The following is a 16,172-nucleotide window of genomic DNA, read 5'->3' on the forward strand; positions in this document are numbered from 1 at the left end:
TGGACAAATGTGTCCTAGCTTTTATAATATATGGTTTAATGTGTTTAATTTTGTTTTTTTTTTTAAAAATGAATAGTGTATATGTCTGTTAATAATATTTTTCATAGGGTTTTATGTTTTTTAGATTTTTCAATTGTGGGGTTGGTGCAATTAGCCCTTGTAATTGCTTTAATTTAATATTTTTAAGGGGTTTTATGTTTTTTAAACAAATCACCCGAACATATATTTAAATGGATCCAAAATCATTTAAATTCACTAAAATTCTAATTTCTTTTAAATTTTTAAAATCATAATATTCGATGAAAATATATAAAAAAATCAATCATTTATAGTTTAAGCTACTTTGTGATTTACTTCAAAAAGTTGCACAAAAATTTCCCAACTTCGTATTTAACAATTCTAAGGTATCGAACATCTAACTATCGAATTATCCAACACTAAAATTCGAAATCCCTAAAATAATTAATAGGCAAATTTCAAAGATTGCCATACCATTTTTGAAAATTCGACCAATACCTAAAATTGACACAAAGTTTGTACTTACATCCAAATATACAACAAATATCAAAGATTGGTACCAAAATTGCATAAATGGTTTGTGTTCATGTGTTGGTGGGTGAGCACTCTTTTACAATTCTGTATTAAAACTTGATCAAATCAGGTTATTTCGACACTTGACTGTTACTTTTTATTTTTTTTTTAAATAATTAATCTCAGTTTTCCTAATAATGATTAATTATCATTAGGTCAATGATGCGATCTCGCTAAAACGGATGAGCCGGGTAAGGAGCTCCAACAGATCAGTAATTTTTAGTGTTTAGGAATTTGAGTGAAGATAATGGCTGCTATAACACCTGCAAACAAAAAAAGAACTCGTGAATGACGCCGGAGGAGTGTCCGACGTAACCACTCCGATGTTTAAGTTAGCAGGTTAAGGATGAACACAAACAAATATATGAGAGAATATATGTAAGTGCTAGAGAGTTCAAGAATTCAAAATCATTAAATGAGAAGTATACCTGCTATTTATAGTAGAAAAAAGGGTAGGTACCTCAATTCCCGTGCCACCTACTAAGTATGGCAAGTCGGCTGCCCATACTATAGCTTCTGATGACTTCTAGGACACTCCAAGCCCAAGTGGTTCTGACATATTAGACAATATGTATCAATCATACTCGAGTGTGACATAGTTCTCGAGGGGACCCGAGTGATAAGGTACCCGGGTGATTGTGTGAGGGCCCGGGCTCTCGATTTGCCCCGGAAGAGAAGAACTGCCAGCGTATTGAGGAAAGTACCCGGCATATTGGCTTTGATCTGGGCTATTAAAGTAATAAATCAGATTAATGATGACCCGGATCCTTATCGGGGTATCACCACCCATCCCTAAAATAGTCGGGTTTGAGTCTTACTCGCTCTCTCGATCAATCATACTTGTACTTTTGTAAAAACATAATTAGTTTTTAATGCGACGTCAAAATTCAGATTAATTAGAGCATATCCAACTCATCTCTATTTTGGAGGAAATCTCCAAAATAGAGTATGGGTTGGTGCTCCAACCCAACTCCAAATGCAATCTCTATTTTGGACATTGCAAGAGTGATCCTCTATTTTTTGGAGGATCACTGTTCATTTGAATATCAATATTGAGATTCCAACAAATTACTGAAATGACATCATAACAATTGCAAAATAGTCTTTTTGTATTTTTATGTATTTGTTTTACTCCATTTTATATTATTATATTTCAAATTATTTAATTAATTAATTTTAATATTAAATAATTTTTATACGTAGTTAATTTATTTTAATTCTTTTATTATTTTCATGAATTAATTATAACTCTATTGTTTATAATAATCATGAAATGGAAATAATAAACAAGATAATGATCACAAAAATTAATAACACAATTTATTAGAAACACTTATTGTCTATTTAATTTATTTAACTTGATAAACCCGCGATTTTTAAGATGATAAACAATAGATAATACTAAACGACGTCACAAACAATTAAAAGACATCACCGACAATTGTATCTTGTCGTTTATGTTTGTTGTGTCAAAAAAAATGTATTATTTTAAATAAATTGAGTTTAATACATGTTTTATTGTATTATGTTTATCGAATAATTAAGTTCAGTTATATAATACATTATGTAATTATATAATTATATAGGTGTGTTTTTTAAAATGAAAAAAAAAATGGAGTATTTTGTAATATCTTTAGAGGATATGAGTTGGAGAAGGTTTTTTAAAATAGATATCACAGATCTCTATTTTGAAGGATAGAGAATGAAAAATAGAGGATATAGGTTGGAGATGACTTTATAACAAACTTCTGTCGTTAAGTTCTACCTATCTATTTATATAAGACTCAAGTTCATTTTTTGAAATAAATATTCAGCAATTTCTCTAAAAAAAAAAAGTTAATTAAATAAAAATAATACATAAATAGATTACTTAAAAATGGCAAAAGATTATATAATTTATTATTCTGTATTGTTGTTTTATTCAGTGCCAAGTTTCCCTTATTTGTCATATAATTCTAACACGATGTACACTTAATTTCATTCTCATGCATTTTCTTTTTCCTTTTTTTTTTTATGTATAAATGAGTTGAGAAAATTTTCATTTTTCCATAATATTCATTGCATATTATATTCTTATTATGTGAGTGAGATAATTCATAGATTTTTTTATACATGAACGACATTTCCGAAGGTTTCCGCATGCCGAATATATTGATTTATGTAAGAATTTAGTTCGCCTGCCTGGATTGTGAAATTTTTTGGGGTAGATATCCAATTCCCGATTCATGAAATAAATTATATTCTATAATAAAAATATTATTTTTTATTTTAAATATAAACTAAGCTGGTTTGTTTATATATATATATATATATATATATATATATATATATATATATATACACGTAAAACCGTCTCGTAAAAAATTACTCAAACTTTAAAGATGGTTACACTCCCCTCGTCCAGTATTGATAAAACAAATTATTGTGTTATTCTCGATATTGCCCTGAAGAAGGTGGCTTCAAAATATGTCCAAATTTTTTGTTCAAATTTCTATTATGTATAAGTTATCGTATAAATAATTAACTAAAAGATAAAGAAAAAACTAAATTATTTATTTAATTTCGCCTCCTCGATTTTTAAAATTTATAAATCTCTTAAATTTTGTTTAAAAACATGAGCCTTAATTTATTTGTGAGATCGATGTGTGCTTCTCATTAACTATTTAAAGGCCAAGTTTATACATAAAAACATATATTATTAAGGAGAAATTGCATATACTACCCCCGTGATATCCCGAATTGGCGTAAATCCCCTCGTGAAAAATTTATCATCTTAAAACTCCCTGTGTTTTTAAATGGCCAGCTCACGCCCCCTCGCCAGTATGGTTTATACAACAGGCGCATAAAGCTGCGAATTGTCATTGTTTTATGAGTTTTTTTGTCTAAAATGCCCTCGTTCGGTATAGAAATAGAAGACCTCTTCTTCTTCATTTAGCGACTTCTGCATATTCCCCTTTTAAAAACCCTAGATTCATCCAAAATTGTGAATCCAAATGTTGATGTAAGATATCCCCAAACTCCACTGTGCAAGTGCAATGTTAGGGCAGCGATTAGAGTTGTTCAAACCGAAACCAAACCATCGAAGGACGTCTGTATTATTGTTGTTATTTTAAAAAATGTGGCTATTTCCGCTGGTGTTTGCCTAAAATTGTAGAAGGCGTTGATGTTGGAGGTTCCTCCAAAGTGAAGTTTGAGATGGACGCTGGGAATGCATCGACCTCAACGCCAAGGCCAGCAACCGAGAGCTCACCCGACAACGGCAATGAAGAATTGATACTGCAATTTAAGATTTTTAAAGTCCGATCCAACACTTAATGCAGATGCAAGTTTTGATGAGTTAGTGTAATGGATGCTAGTTATTTAATAGTAAGGTTCCTTGTGTTAGGTTGCTGTAATTTGGGGTTATTGTGCTTTGCTTGTAATTTGGGGTAAATGCAATCTACAGTAACTATGTATTGTTGATTATGAAAACTTTGTTCAATCAACTCTAATGTAATCTGAAATATAATATTAAGTTTTTCTATTTATATCTTTGTTATTTTATTATTTTGCATATTTTTTTAGTATTTTAAAGCATGAATGCAACATGAAATGCAAATAAATACCATTGACATAAATAGGTTGCAAATGTCAACTTTTCAAGTTTTGACATCAAAGTTTGCCTTACAATCAAAGGTACACTGGTTCCAAAAGTAACAAACGACACAATGAAATTTGTTAGCATATCAATCTTTTACATCAAAGTTCTCCCTCCACATGATGCATTTGCCACTGCACTCACATTTTCAATTCCCATTGCACTTGCTGTTGCATTTTCAATTGTTCTTGCACTTGCTGTTGCACTTAAAGTTTCACGTGCCTTTGCACTAGCACGAGCACGAGCACGAGCACGAGCAGTGATAGAATTACCACTACAACCATTTCAATCCTTTTAGAAAAATATTTATACGTTGCCAACTTGTTGCTACTGGCCCTAACACATGTATGTTTTCCAGTAAGGGTTTTTATCTGAAATGTTGGCCCTCCCATTACCAAACTGGCATGCAATCTCCATTCACATCCAGCCTTGCACACTGCAGTAACCCTTCTTTTCTCATTCTTTTGAAATACTAGCTCCACCCCAGATCTCACAGTCCAATCAACAAGAACACTTCTAAATTCATGCACATCTTTGAATTTCATACCCACTACCAGTTCAAACGTTTTCATGTTCATTCTCTCAGAGAATACATGATGTTTTGGACAAGAATCATCATCATCATAACTTGCCAAACTAATAAGTTCATCCTCTAACTCAATGTCGCTATACCAACACTCTGTGGCCTTTTCATTATGTGGCTTCGGTTGGCTTCTTCTTGTATCATCTCCTGTATCATTCTCTGTAGAAGAGTCTGAATCAACATCCTCATCAGATTCATGAAAGCTACCATCTAATGAGTCTTCATCATCTCCAATTGAAACATCATCAAGTCCAATATCATTATCATCTATCGGGTCACTCCCAAATGACTCACTTGTCCCCCCTTCATTATCATCAGTTGCATTCATTACTTGTGGTCCAGCCTCTGTATCATCCTTATGATTACATCCAACACCAATAATTGCATCTTTCAGTGGGGTGAAATTATTCTCAACTGACCACAATGTTATAACACTAAGATTCCTAAAGCAATTACACATCGTACGGATCTCTGCATCACCAACAATCTTCACCATTTCAGTGGTAAATGCATTTTTCGGCAATTGAAAGAAAAAATGCACATTCATTTGTTGTCCTCCAACCGCTTTTAACATATCAAACAAGTCATCGAGGCAAAACCTATCAAGATCAACATCTGGAGTCACAAATTTCTTACCACCTCTGTAGAAGTTTTTGTGCTGCTCATCAAATTTCCCACCATGCCACAACTCAATCCTAACTGTCGATTCCATGATGTCTATATACTGTAAAGAAAAAACATTAACTTACAAAGGAGATCTACCATACACAAGTCGCAAAGAGAATTCCCATTTCATCCGAGGTAAAAAAGTTAAATTTAAGTACACATTTTATCAGAAAAACAATAACTTACTGAGATAATCGATGCAAAACCACCCAGCACAGGTCATAAAGAGCACTTCGTTGACAATATCATCGCCCAGCTCCAACGCTTGGTTTCGAGAAGGTTAGGGCAAAAGCTTCATCGGATTCCAACCCAGCAAGAATGAAAATGAAATAATTTAGCTTATTATTTAAGCAGGGACATTTTGGACAATAAAAAATTTTGTTTGACTAAAAGCATGGTAGGCATGCGTGAGCTGGCCATTTAAAAACACAGGGAGTTTTAAGATGATAAATTTTTCACGAGGGGATTTACGCCAACTCGGGATATCACGGGGGTAGTATATGCAATTTCCCCTATTATTAATTACACTTGTTAACTTATTTTTTAAAAAAAAAAATTCGACGATTTATATTCTGGAAACATAATAATTTAGTATACTATGGATAAATTAAACTAGATCGATTTAATTATTACAACGTTTATTATAACAACAGAACATTTTTTTTAGCTTTTAAATTTGTAAATACTAGATTACAAAATATATATAAAAAAATTTAATTTTTAATAGTTATTTGTTAATCTATATTGATATAGATTTCTTTTAGACTTTTAATAATTATTTAATCAATTATTATTTTCCAGATAATAATTCTCAAATTATCAATGTTTTAATTTGCATTATTTCTTCAAATAGTAAAGGGTCGAGAATTTTGTCAATTTTTGAATCAGATTCATAAGAAAGTTGGAGGAAATAGAAGAATATTAATCATAAATAAAAAAGATCGCCATAATGAAATCCATATAATTTTTTTATTGTAATCTGATTATGATTAACAAACAAATCTATCTCAAATTACAACACTTTTCCTCACATTTTCTGATTTTCACACCATTTGAATTTAGCAAACTTCAAAAGTCGGATTCTTACAATTATCTTGAATATGAAGCTAACTCTATCTATATAAGGCACCATGCGCACCTCCAATCCTACAAGCCATCATGTTAGCAATGGACAAGATAACTCAAGTCTTGTTATTGTTCCTTACATGCAACTTTTTCCTTGCATATGGCGGCCTTAGGAAATATGGCCTTAGAATTGATCTTCATATCGTCGACAAACTGCCCGAGGAGTCGCCACCGCTGATCGTGTCGTGTCATGATGGACACGATGATTTCAAAAACCGAACACTTTATGCAAACCAAGATTTTAGCTGGAGTTTCAATGATATTTTTGAATATATGTACTATACTTGTCATGCTGATTGGGGTTCGAAAAAGATAATTTTCGAGGCTTACAGAAGTGATAAGAGGTATTTATGCCTTCGGGGAAGGGATTGTTATTGGATAGCGAAATATGATGGTATTTATTTTAACGAGAAATTGTTTTTTACATGGTCCGGTGAGACATCATGATTTTGCATGAAAAATAAATAAATAAATAAATCTGCTTTTATTAGCAATATTAATGTAAATTCAATTTAATAATATTGATATTATCTATTATTTGATAAAGTTTAGATAAATTATTTTTTACTGAAGAATTAACATAATTAATTAGTATACTGGTGTTAAAATAAATCAAATCCGATGAAATTTTAATCTAAAATAATAATAAAAAAACTCACACTCCAAAACAAACATACCATTTCTTTCGAAAACATCACTCAGTACTCCCATCCTTCTCTGTCCATGGTTATGTCCCCCATTTTTAACCTAACTCAACTCATTTCGTTTATTTTACCAGTCGATTCGCCGTTTTCGTTCACCTGAATTCCGAAGTAATTACATTTTTGAAAAGCCCTCGACTTGAACAATCTTTTGGTATTAATATTTAGGGTATTTCGAGCCCTTGACATCGACTCGTTTCTTTTTATAGTCGTCCTTTGTCGTCGCTCGCCACTTGAAATGTGTGTACATCGTCTCAAAATTATATGACAAATAAGGGACACTTAGCACCAGTAAAACAACAATATTGAATTTATTTATCTATATAAAGCTTGAAGGATGCTTTGGTACGTTTGGTAATACATCGATCCCTCCCTTTTATTCTTTTTTTCCCTCTTTAATGTCTATTTATTTACCGAAATTTCATATTTGTTAAATTGATGTACATGCTTTTTTATGACTAATTTTTTACGAAAACCTCGCATTTAAAATTATTTTCTATCTTCTATTTCTACATTAAGATATATGTATTTGTTTCATTTACAATGTATTTTTTTCCTTCTTTTTTTAGGTTTTTTTTATATACAAGCATACAACACGTGCAAGTGAGTACTATTTTGATATTAATTTTAGTTACTCTTGATTTCTTTTTTTTTTAAAAAAAAATTTAGTTATTCTCGAGGGCTAGTTTCATCAACACTCCCACGAAAAATGAAAAAGAAAAAGCATCATATGCAAAATTAGTAACATTTTAGACCCCGTGTTTTAAAAATCAGACGTAAAACCCCAACCAAAATGGACAAATGTGTCCTAGCTTTTATAATATATGGTTAAATGTGTTTGATTTTTTTAAAAATGAATGATGTATATGTATGTTAATATTTTTCAAAGGGGTTTTCTTTTTTTTAGATTTTTCACTAGTGGGGTTGGTGCAATTAGCCCTTGTAATTGCTTTAATTTAATATTTTTAAGGGGTTTTATGTTTTTTAAACAAATCACCCGAACATCTATTTAAATGGATCCAAAATCATTTAAATTCACTAAAATTCTAATTTCTTTTAAAATTTTAAAATCATAATATTCGATTAAAATATCTAAAATCATTCATTTATAGTTTAAATTGTCGCGTGATATACGATCCATCCTAACTTCAAAAAATAAAATCAATTTAAGCGACCAACTATCCTGATTTTTTCCTACTTTGTGATTTACTTCCAAAAGTTGCACAAAAATTTCCCAACTTCGTATTTAACAATTCTAAGGTATCGAACATCTAAATATCGAATTATCCAACACTAAAATTTGAAATCCCTAAATTTAATAGGCTGAAATTTCAAAGATTGCCAAACCATTTCTGAAAAATCGACCAATACCTAAAATTGACACAAAGTTTTATATATATATATATATATATATATATATATATATATATATATATATATATATATATATATATATATATATATATATATATATAACAGATATCAAAGATTGGTACCAAAATTGCATAAATCCATGGTTTGTGTTCATGTGTTGGTGGGTGAGCACTCTTTTGCTATTTTGGGTTAAACTTGATCAAATCAGGTTCTTTCGACACCTAACTGTTAATTAAGTATTTGTTTAATTATTTTAATTTCTTATTTTAAATAATTAATCTCAATTTTCCTAATAATGATTAATTATCATTAGGTCAATAAAAGATTTCGTCATGAAATCAAAACAAACAACACAACTTACATAAAAAACAGTCAAAATATCAACCTTGATAGTACATAGGAAAGTCGGAGTACATTGAATAATTTGTTACATTCTCAAATGAGGTGATTCTTGTTGCATTTTAGCGTCGAACTCCCATGTCGTCTCTTTTATCCCATGTCTACCTCAGTGTGACTTACTAGGGCATAAATAATATTTCTCTTATAATTCCTGTAATTATGCCTTTAATTCTTCAAGTTCTGAGGGTGCCATTTCATACGGTACTTTTGAAATCGATGATGTACCTGAAATCAATTCAGTGCTGAACTCAAAGTTTCTATACAATGGAAAGCCTGATATATCTCCTGGAAAGAAATCGGGAATTTTTTCGCCACTGAGATATCGGACAATCTCGACTCTTCCTTTGTTGCATCGACAACATAAAATCAAACTGATCTCATTTCCTAATTAAACATGATAATTTAAACATTTATATTGCTGACACTAACGACATCTTTGCCTATGATCATCGACCGTAAAAATTTCATTTGCTATCATAGTACGGTGGAAATTGTACTAAACCATTAAAACTTTTACAACTGCTCGATAATTTGTCAACTTGTTCTTACCAATTATACATTAAAATCATTCACGAGTAACACTATCAAATTCGTGATCGTAATTTTTTCATCGAAATGCAAAAAACAATTCAACACAATATGTCATGATAGAATCACTCTACTGACTAGAGTGGACACATGCAATCTCATGCAATGGTGTTGCCAAAATTTCATGGTCATCAACAAAATTAGATGAAATAAATGAGTGAGATGCTCAAGTATCAAATAAAACTCGTTCATCATGATCGTAAATTAAACATGTTCTTGTGGTCACACTACCTGGAGCCTCATTTGCCTGATCCTCTATCAAAGAATACACTCTGGCCTATCGAAGCCTCCCAATGAATAGGACTAACTTCGTTAAGAAAACTGAACAGATTAAAGTTTTAGCTTGTGTAAACTGAATAACTGAAATAAGGAAGATCAGTTCGGGCTTGTATCAGTTTCAATTATGGGAAGAATTGAACTGATATCAGCTGAACTGATCAAATCAGTTTTAAAACAATATTTAAACAATTAAAGACACAAGATATGTTTATGGATGTTCTGAGACTTCAACTGCTCCTACGTCACCCCTTCTACCACCTCGAGTAGGATCCACTAGAAAACTTTGATTTATACAACATCTTATACAAACCCACTCCAGAAGGCATCACCCAACTAGAATTCATAGCATTCAAGATTGCAGGCAGCACTTGACAATCCGTATAATATTTACGTCTCTTATGTCAAGACTACAAACACAATGTTTAATGCCATTGTGTGAAGACTCACTTAGCTAACCAATAAGCTCAACTCTCTGTATATGTGAGTGATTGTGTGTGAATGTGTGAGAACTAATCTAATCAATACAACACGAAAATGTTCTCACACAACTGGGCTTACTGCGTCCAGTAAGCTGATATGAAATGAGTGTGCCCTCTGTTTTCTTCACAAACTAGTATTTTGTTGTTGTTCAGCTTGTTCTTCAATGATCTTGATCTGGTATTTATAGTTGATAAGTGCAAGATTTGCACTTAATTTATATAAGAATTCATATTGAATTATGTTAGTTTCGAACGGAATTATGCGTTTTTTGTTTGTTTTGATTGTCATTACAGGAATGAAGAAAAAGTGTACACGAAGCCAAGTGGACCAAGAAAACAGAGTCGTGCGTAAAAACGCACCAAGAAGTGCACAGCCGCGAGCATACCATCGGACAGAAACGCGCGCGGCCGCGTGACTTCACGCGCAACCGCGCGTGCAGCATCCAGAAATTATAAAATGTGCGAGGATAGGTCAGGAAAAGAGATACACTCTATTTTGGAGAAGAAAGTAGAGGAGAGAACAAGAGAAAACATGGAGGCGACGATCTGGAGCGGAAGGATCGATCACGAAGACGAAGAACGACGAATCTTGGGACAGAGATGCCAATTCTGATTTGTTATTCGATTCATTCATCTTTATTTGCTCGTGTTACGATGTCTAATTCTTCAAACATGTTTTTTTATTTATAATTCATTATGAACTAATTTTCTAGTTTAGAGAATGACGTAGCTTTGTCGATACGATGATTTGACGCGGTTGTTTAAATTATTGAATTTTCCGGTTGGTTTAATTGTGTTTCTTGTTTTTATTCACTGCAATTTACTGGCCATAAATTGTGTTTTGTTTGATTAATTCTACAACTCGGGAGAGGGATTATGATTATAGATCATTATAGACACATCGTTGAATGTTTATATTGTTCGGAAGTTGTATAACTTTAGCGAGGCTTAATGAGAACATCGTTTGCATTTAACAATGAAACTTAGATTTTTATTAGGAATGTTTGAATCAAAGTTTGATTGATACAATTTATTCGTTACTTGGGAAATGAGAAATAAAATAATTAAGTATTCTTGGCCATTAAATAATTGGAATTCATTAATATAAATTCAATCGGGAGTAATTATCGTGGAAACTTAGTGAAATCATTCTTCTAGATATTTTCTCTCGGTGATATTTCTCCATTCGGCGATTAGATTAATTATTCATTTGCAATTGAGTTGTTTTAAACAAATTAAACTTCTTTTGATTATTCTAAATACAGTCGTGACTATTTTAATTACAAGCACTGATATATTTTTACATACACACTCCTCGTGGGAACGATACTTTACTTACATATATTAAAACTTGACAACCGTGCGCTTGCGAGCGGAAAATACGCAACAATAGTCGCTTAGCTGACCGTACATGAAGACTCAATAATAATATCCGTTGTATTTCCATGTGCTTCCTTATGATATGTCTCTTCACTCTGACAACTCTTCTGGAAGCTTTCCTCTTTTAGCTCTGTTGCAACGTCCATTATTGACCTTCGTCCGTGAAGTGTCTTGTACTTTGTACCTTGTATATTTGTGCATAGCTGGATTCCATTTGATAGTCTTGTCGTGATATGTGAATTGATCAGTTACAACTGATGCTCTGAACTGGTCTGTTGAACTGGTATGGTAAAGTCAGTTTGGACTAGTTCAGTTTTGACAATCAGTTGGCATCTCGATAGCTTCAGTTTTGACTCGGAGACTGATCAGTCCAGGACCTGATGAGTTTCAGATTTTCTGTGCACTAGATAAACTTGTTAGAAACAAATAACAAGTTTAGTTAAAATCAAAATCAAGATTGCGAACATAAAATATTCAACCAAATAGGACTAACTCAAGCATATTATGATTGTCGATATCGATCCTTTGATTCCTGATATCTTGCATATGTACTTGCATTGCATTCATACATGACATTCATTGTATTTTTTATGTCATACTTTGTGATTTCTTGATGTCTTGTATTGGGGTTCTAGCCTCCCGAGAGAGTGTTTCTGTGTCTTTTTTGTGTGGATATGACATGTGTTGCAGGTGGTTCGTCTTCGACTTCTCAGGAGGAAGCACATAGATGTCTCAGAGCTCCTTGAGAGTGAGCGCGTGTTATTTTTCGTTATATTAGTGAGAGTTCAGTTGTTGAGTTCTCGTATATTTTATTTATGTATTATGGAGTTTATACATTTACCGTGGTATACCCTATGTAGTTGTATGATGTATTTGGAGTCTTTTGGGATTGTATTACGTTGTTATCGAGTCTTGTCGGCTCTATGACACAGTTTGATGTGGTTGTTGTTCCTAGCCGACACTTGTTTGTGTGTTTGAGTTTGTTGAGGGTGTATATTGACGTATTTTGAGTATTGTATTTTCTGATATGTCCAATTTATAAGGTGGCAGTGCCGAAATTTTTACAGGCCCGAAAACAAATTTTTAATTCTTTTCCGTTGATTAAATAATTAATATTAATTACGCAAATCATGATTATTATAACATGTCCTCACAATATTACACTAACATTTTTCAATGTCAAATAATTGGCACTGATCAGATCATATCAGGAGGAAAAAAACAATCCCCCAAAAGTTAAATCAAATCATAATCCATAACTTATTATATTACAAAACAATTCCTCAGGAATACATTAAATAATTACACATATCATACATATTTGATCATCTCATCCATTAACGTATTAAGATCAAACTTTATGTTATCGAACCAACAGTTCCCGATATACCATCACAATTCACAAAATCATGGACAATAACTAGCACCATATTCAAATTCGAACACCGAAAATAGCTTTGAAGTTTTATCTTGTTTTGTATCCATGTATACTTAGATTTGTTAGATGAGATAACCATTTGTCTCTTCATATAACAAAATACATTATATTTTCTTCTTTCTTTTCCCCTAAACAATTACAGTCGGTAGCAGCTGGACCTCCTCTAATAAATAATATTATGTGTGGAAGAAATTTGTGCTGCTGATGACTTTATCGATATGAACAGTTGTTTCTTTGTTTAATTTCCATTTAGACTACGGTTTCCTATCATAACAAGGACATGGACTTCTGAAAAATCCTCTGCCCCGGAGCTAGAATTGCTAAAGGATCATAAGCTGATTTCCTCCGTACAAAGACTCCCCACCGTGCACCAAAGTGCGCCCGCCACTCGTCCCGCGTGGTATAATGAGGCAGATATTGCTTCACTCCTAAATTTTCGAACTTACAGAAATATAAAATTCTTTCGTTACGAATTAAGATGCTTTCTAAGCCATCGTTTTCTGATGATAAGGGAATGGCGTGTGGAAGAAATGCCACCAAGTAAAAGATTTCCCCGTCTGGTAACACAAATGAAGTTCGGTTGTCCCACCTGAAAAAATATTTTAATCACGGACTGAGACTGCAAGAACTTGGGAGATTGTGTAAATGGATAAGTTCTTTTGATGAGACTGTTACTTGTATTTATTCACAGGGTAGACGAGGACTGGGCCGTTATTTGTTTCGGTCAAAATATTTCCGAAGACAACCTCCGCGAAGCGGTTGATTTTGCTTTTAGGAACAAGCAGATTGAGCCATGGATGAGGAAGATCCCACAATCCTTTTGATCTTAGTTTAAGTTCCGCTGCATGGACCCGATCCAGGAATGTCAGGTATGGGACTTCGGTAACAAAGAGTGTTGAGGGAATGTAGCTTAATGGAGACAATAAGGACTTAATTTCCTGCAAAAGTCACATAATATGAAATCTGCAGAAATTTGATAGTCGAATGGCCATCATTCAAAATGTTTTTTCATGCCTCACCTGGTCTACTTTATCAGCCTCATCAGGGTTGAAATTTTTAGTCAATTCCAGGCAAAAAAGTGTCTTTCCATCTGATGTAAATTTGCTGGCTTGTTCTGGCTCTTCCGGGATGAAAGAAGATCTCCAGTTGTTAATTAGGCCTGTCTTGTTTATGATCACGAGACCTTCTATGTAATCAAACGTGTTTTCTGCGGATATTAAACGTTCCTGGTCTCTGGAGAATGTCAAAAAATCTGAATATAGTACTCTAATCCACTTCACCTGTCAATAGTTCAATTAAAAGTTTACTAAACTGTTCTCGAATACGATCGATTTTGATTAGTTGTTAGTTTTTTCAGAGTGTTTATGAGATTTTACCAACTTTGGCGCTGGCTCTAGAGCGATTCGTGCTCGAATTATTATTCCAAACTGGCCAAGTCCACCTAACACACCATGAAAGAGGTCTGCATTCTTCTCGTCTGAGCAAACTAGTACTTCTCCTTTTCCTGCATCCACGAGTTCAGTCAAAAACTTCAGCGAATATTTATTTATAGATACAAGAAAGATATAATCCAAAATTTAGATTACAAACCTGTCACAACTTCTAGCTCATTTACATTACTGATTTGGGGACCATGTCGAAATGCTTGTCCACTGATCCCGGCGTTGGACAAAGTACCACCAACGGTAAGATGTAGATAATCAGTCCAAGATTTTGGTGCCAGCCCATGTTTCAGGCACTCGTGAAGAATATTGATCCATAAATCTCCTGCAGAGACATCAACGTAAGGGAATTGTCCCTGGTAAACTTGTATTTCTCGACCAGTTAATGATTCCATATTGATCACAATTCCTTGTGGCGCTTGTGCTTGGCCTTGTACTGAGTGGCCGTGGCCTCGAGCGGCAACTGTTAGCCCTGAACTAGGACCCATCTGCCAAACATGCCGAATCGTTGCAGCAATATCAGATACTTTGTTAGGGTGCAGAACTGCCAGTGGGAGGATATGGTACTGGTTTCCAAAATCTCTTGCTGCGAATTCGTTACCGTGGAAACTAAAATGGCCGTGGACATGGATCGTCCTCAGTGAAAACGGGATGCTAGAGATGCAGATTCTTAGTTTGATCACCATGCAGCACACTAATAAGATTGTGAAGCTTCTTCTCATTAGAATGTTGTTGTGTTTCACAAAAGACATGGATGGATGATTCATGTTTCTTTGGTTTTAGAAGTTCAAAATATGGGAAGATATGGATTTTGATGTCTGATTGATATTATATTGTTGAGGATGGAATTTAATGAGAGCTTAGAGTTGAGAGAGTGAAGCCAAATGGGTGATTTTCAAGATCTTTTTATTCCTTTTGGGGTCTTTCAATAGTTTGCAAGAGAATCAATTACGTATCGAGGGGAAAAAATGTTAGACGAAAGAAAGATTTTATAGATCTTGCTTTGTCACAGTTCCCACCATATTTCCATCCTTCCTATCCATGTAAGACTTGACTTCATCATTTCCTCATTTACTATGTCAAATATAGCCATTGATTGAATGTGTTTGAACTTAATTTGGAGAGCCAAGCTTGAAAGTTAAGTGTTAAATAGCAACTAAAACGCAACGTTTTGATTGAAACGTCATGTAAAAAATAACTCAGTATGTGCTTTGATTGATATATTGTATAGGCATAGGCAGTGACAAAATACATCATATATGATTGTTGTTTTCAACTATTTCCTCCCATAATTAAATTTCATCCATCTGCACAGTATATATACATGAAATCTAACATCTCGAGATTATAGTAACGATATTATTCAAATAATGATGTACTTGTGATAAAACATTCGTGTCTACCAAAAACTATAGCAGAGAATAATAAAATAACTCGAATATTTTAAAAAGTATGACGATTAGAAGATCACATGACCATGTCTAAATACA

At 33.1% G+C, this 16,172-nt stretch overlaps 1 protein-coding gene across 1 annotated transcript; it reads right to left on the bottom strand.

The window, feature by feature from the left end:
• Positions 1–13,354: 13,354 nt before the first annotated feature.
• LOC140814964 (cytokinin dehydrogenase 6-like) lies at positions 13,355–15,773 on the bottom strand. Its single transcript, XM_073174059.1, has 5 exons — positions 14,831–15,773; positions 14,617–14,744; positions 14,260–14,520; positions 13,916–14,178; positions 13,355–13,829 (listed from the first exon to the last, which is right to left on the bottom strand). The coding sequence occupies exons 1-5, from the start codon at positions 15,447–15,449 to the stop codon at positions 13,508–13,510; spliced, it is 1,593 nt and encodes a 530-aa protein (XP_073030160.1). The 5' UTR covers positions 15,450–15,773; the 3' UTR covers positions 13,355–13,507.
• Positions 15,774–16,172: the final 399 nt, after the last annotated feature.

The sequence above is a fragment of the Primulina eburnea genome, chromosome 15 (genome assembly GCF_022965805.1).
Source record: "Primulina eburnea isolate SZY01 chromosome 15, ASM2296580v1, whole genome shotgun sequence".
NCBI classification, from domain to species: domain Eukaryota; kingdom Viridiplantae; phylum Streptophyta; class Magnoliopsida; order Lamiales; family Gesneriaceae; genus Primulina; species Primulina eburnea.

What these genes read in the sequence shown, in the direction of transcription:
- LOC140814964 (XM_073174059.1), bottom strand. Translation starts at nt 15,449, where the DNA reads ATGAATCATCCATCCATGTCTTTTGTGAAACACAACAACATTCTAATG. An exon ending in TGAGCTAGAAGTTGTGACAG is followed by an intron (nt 14,745 to 14,830) that starts GTTTGTAATCTA and finishes TCGTGGATGCAG; the next exon opens with GAAAAGGAGAAGTACTAGTT. An exon ending in TACCCTGTGAATAAATACAA is followed by an intron (nt 13,830 to 13,915) that starts GTAACAGTCTCA and finishes ATATTTTTTCAG; the next exon opens with GTGGGACAACCGAACTTCAT.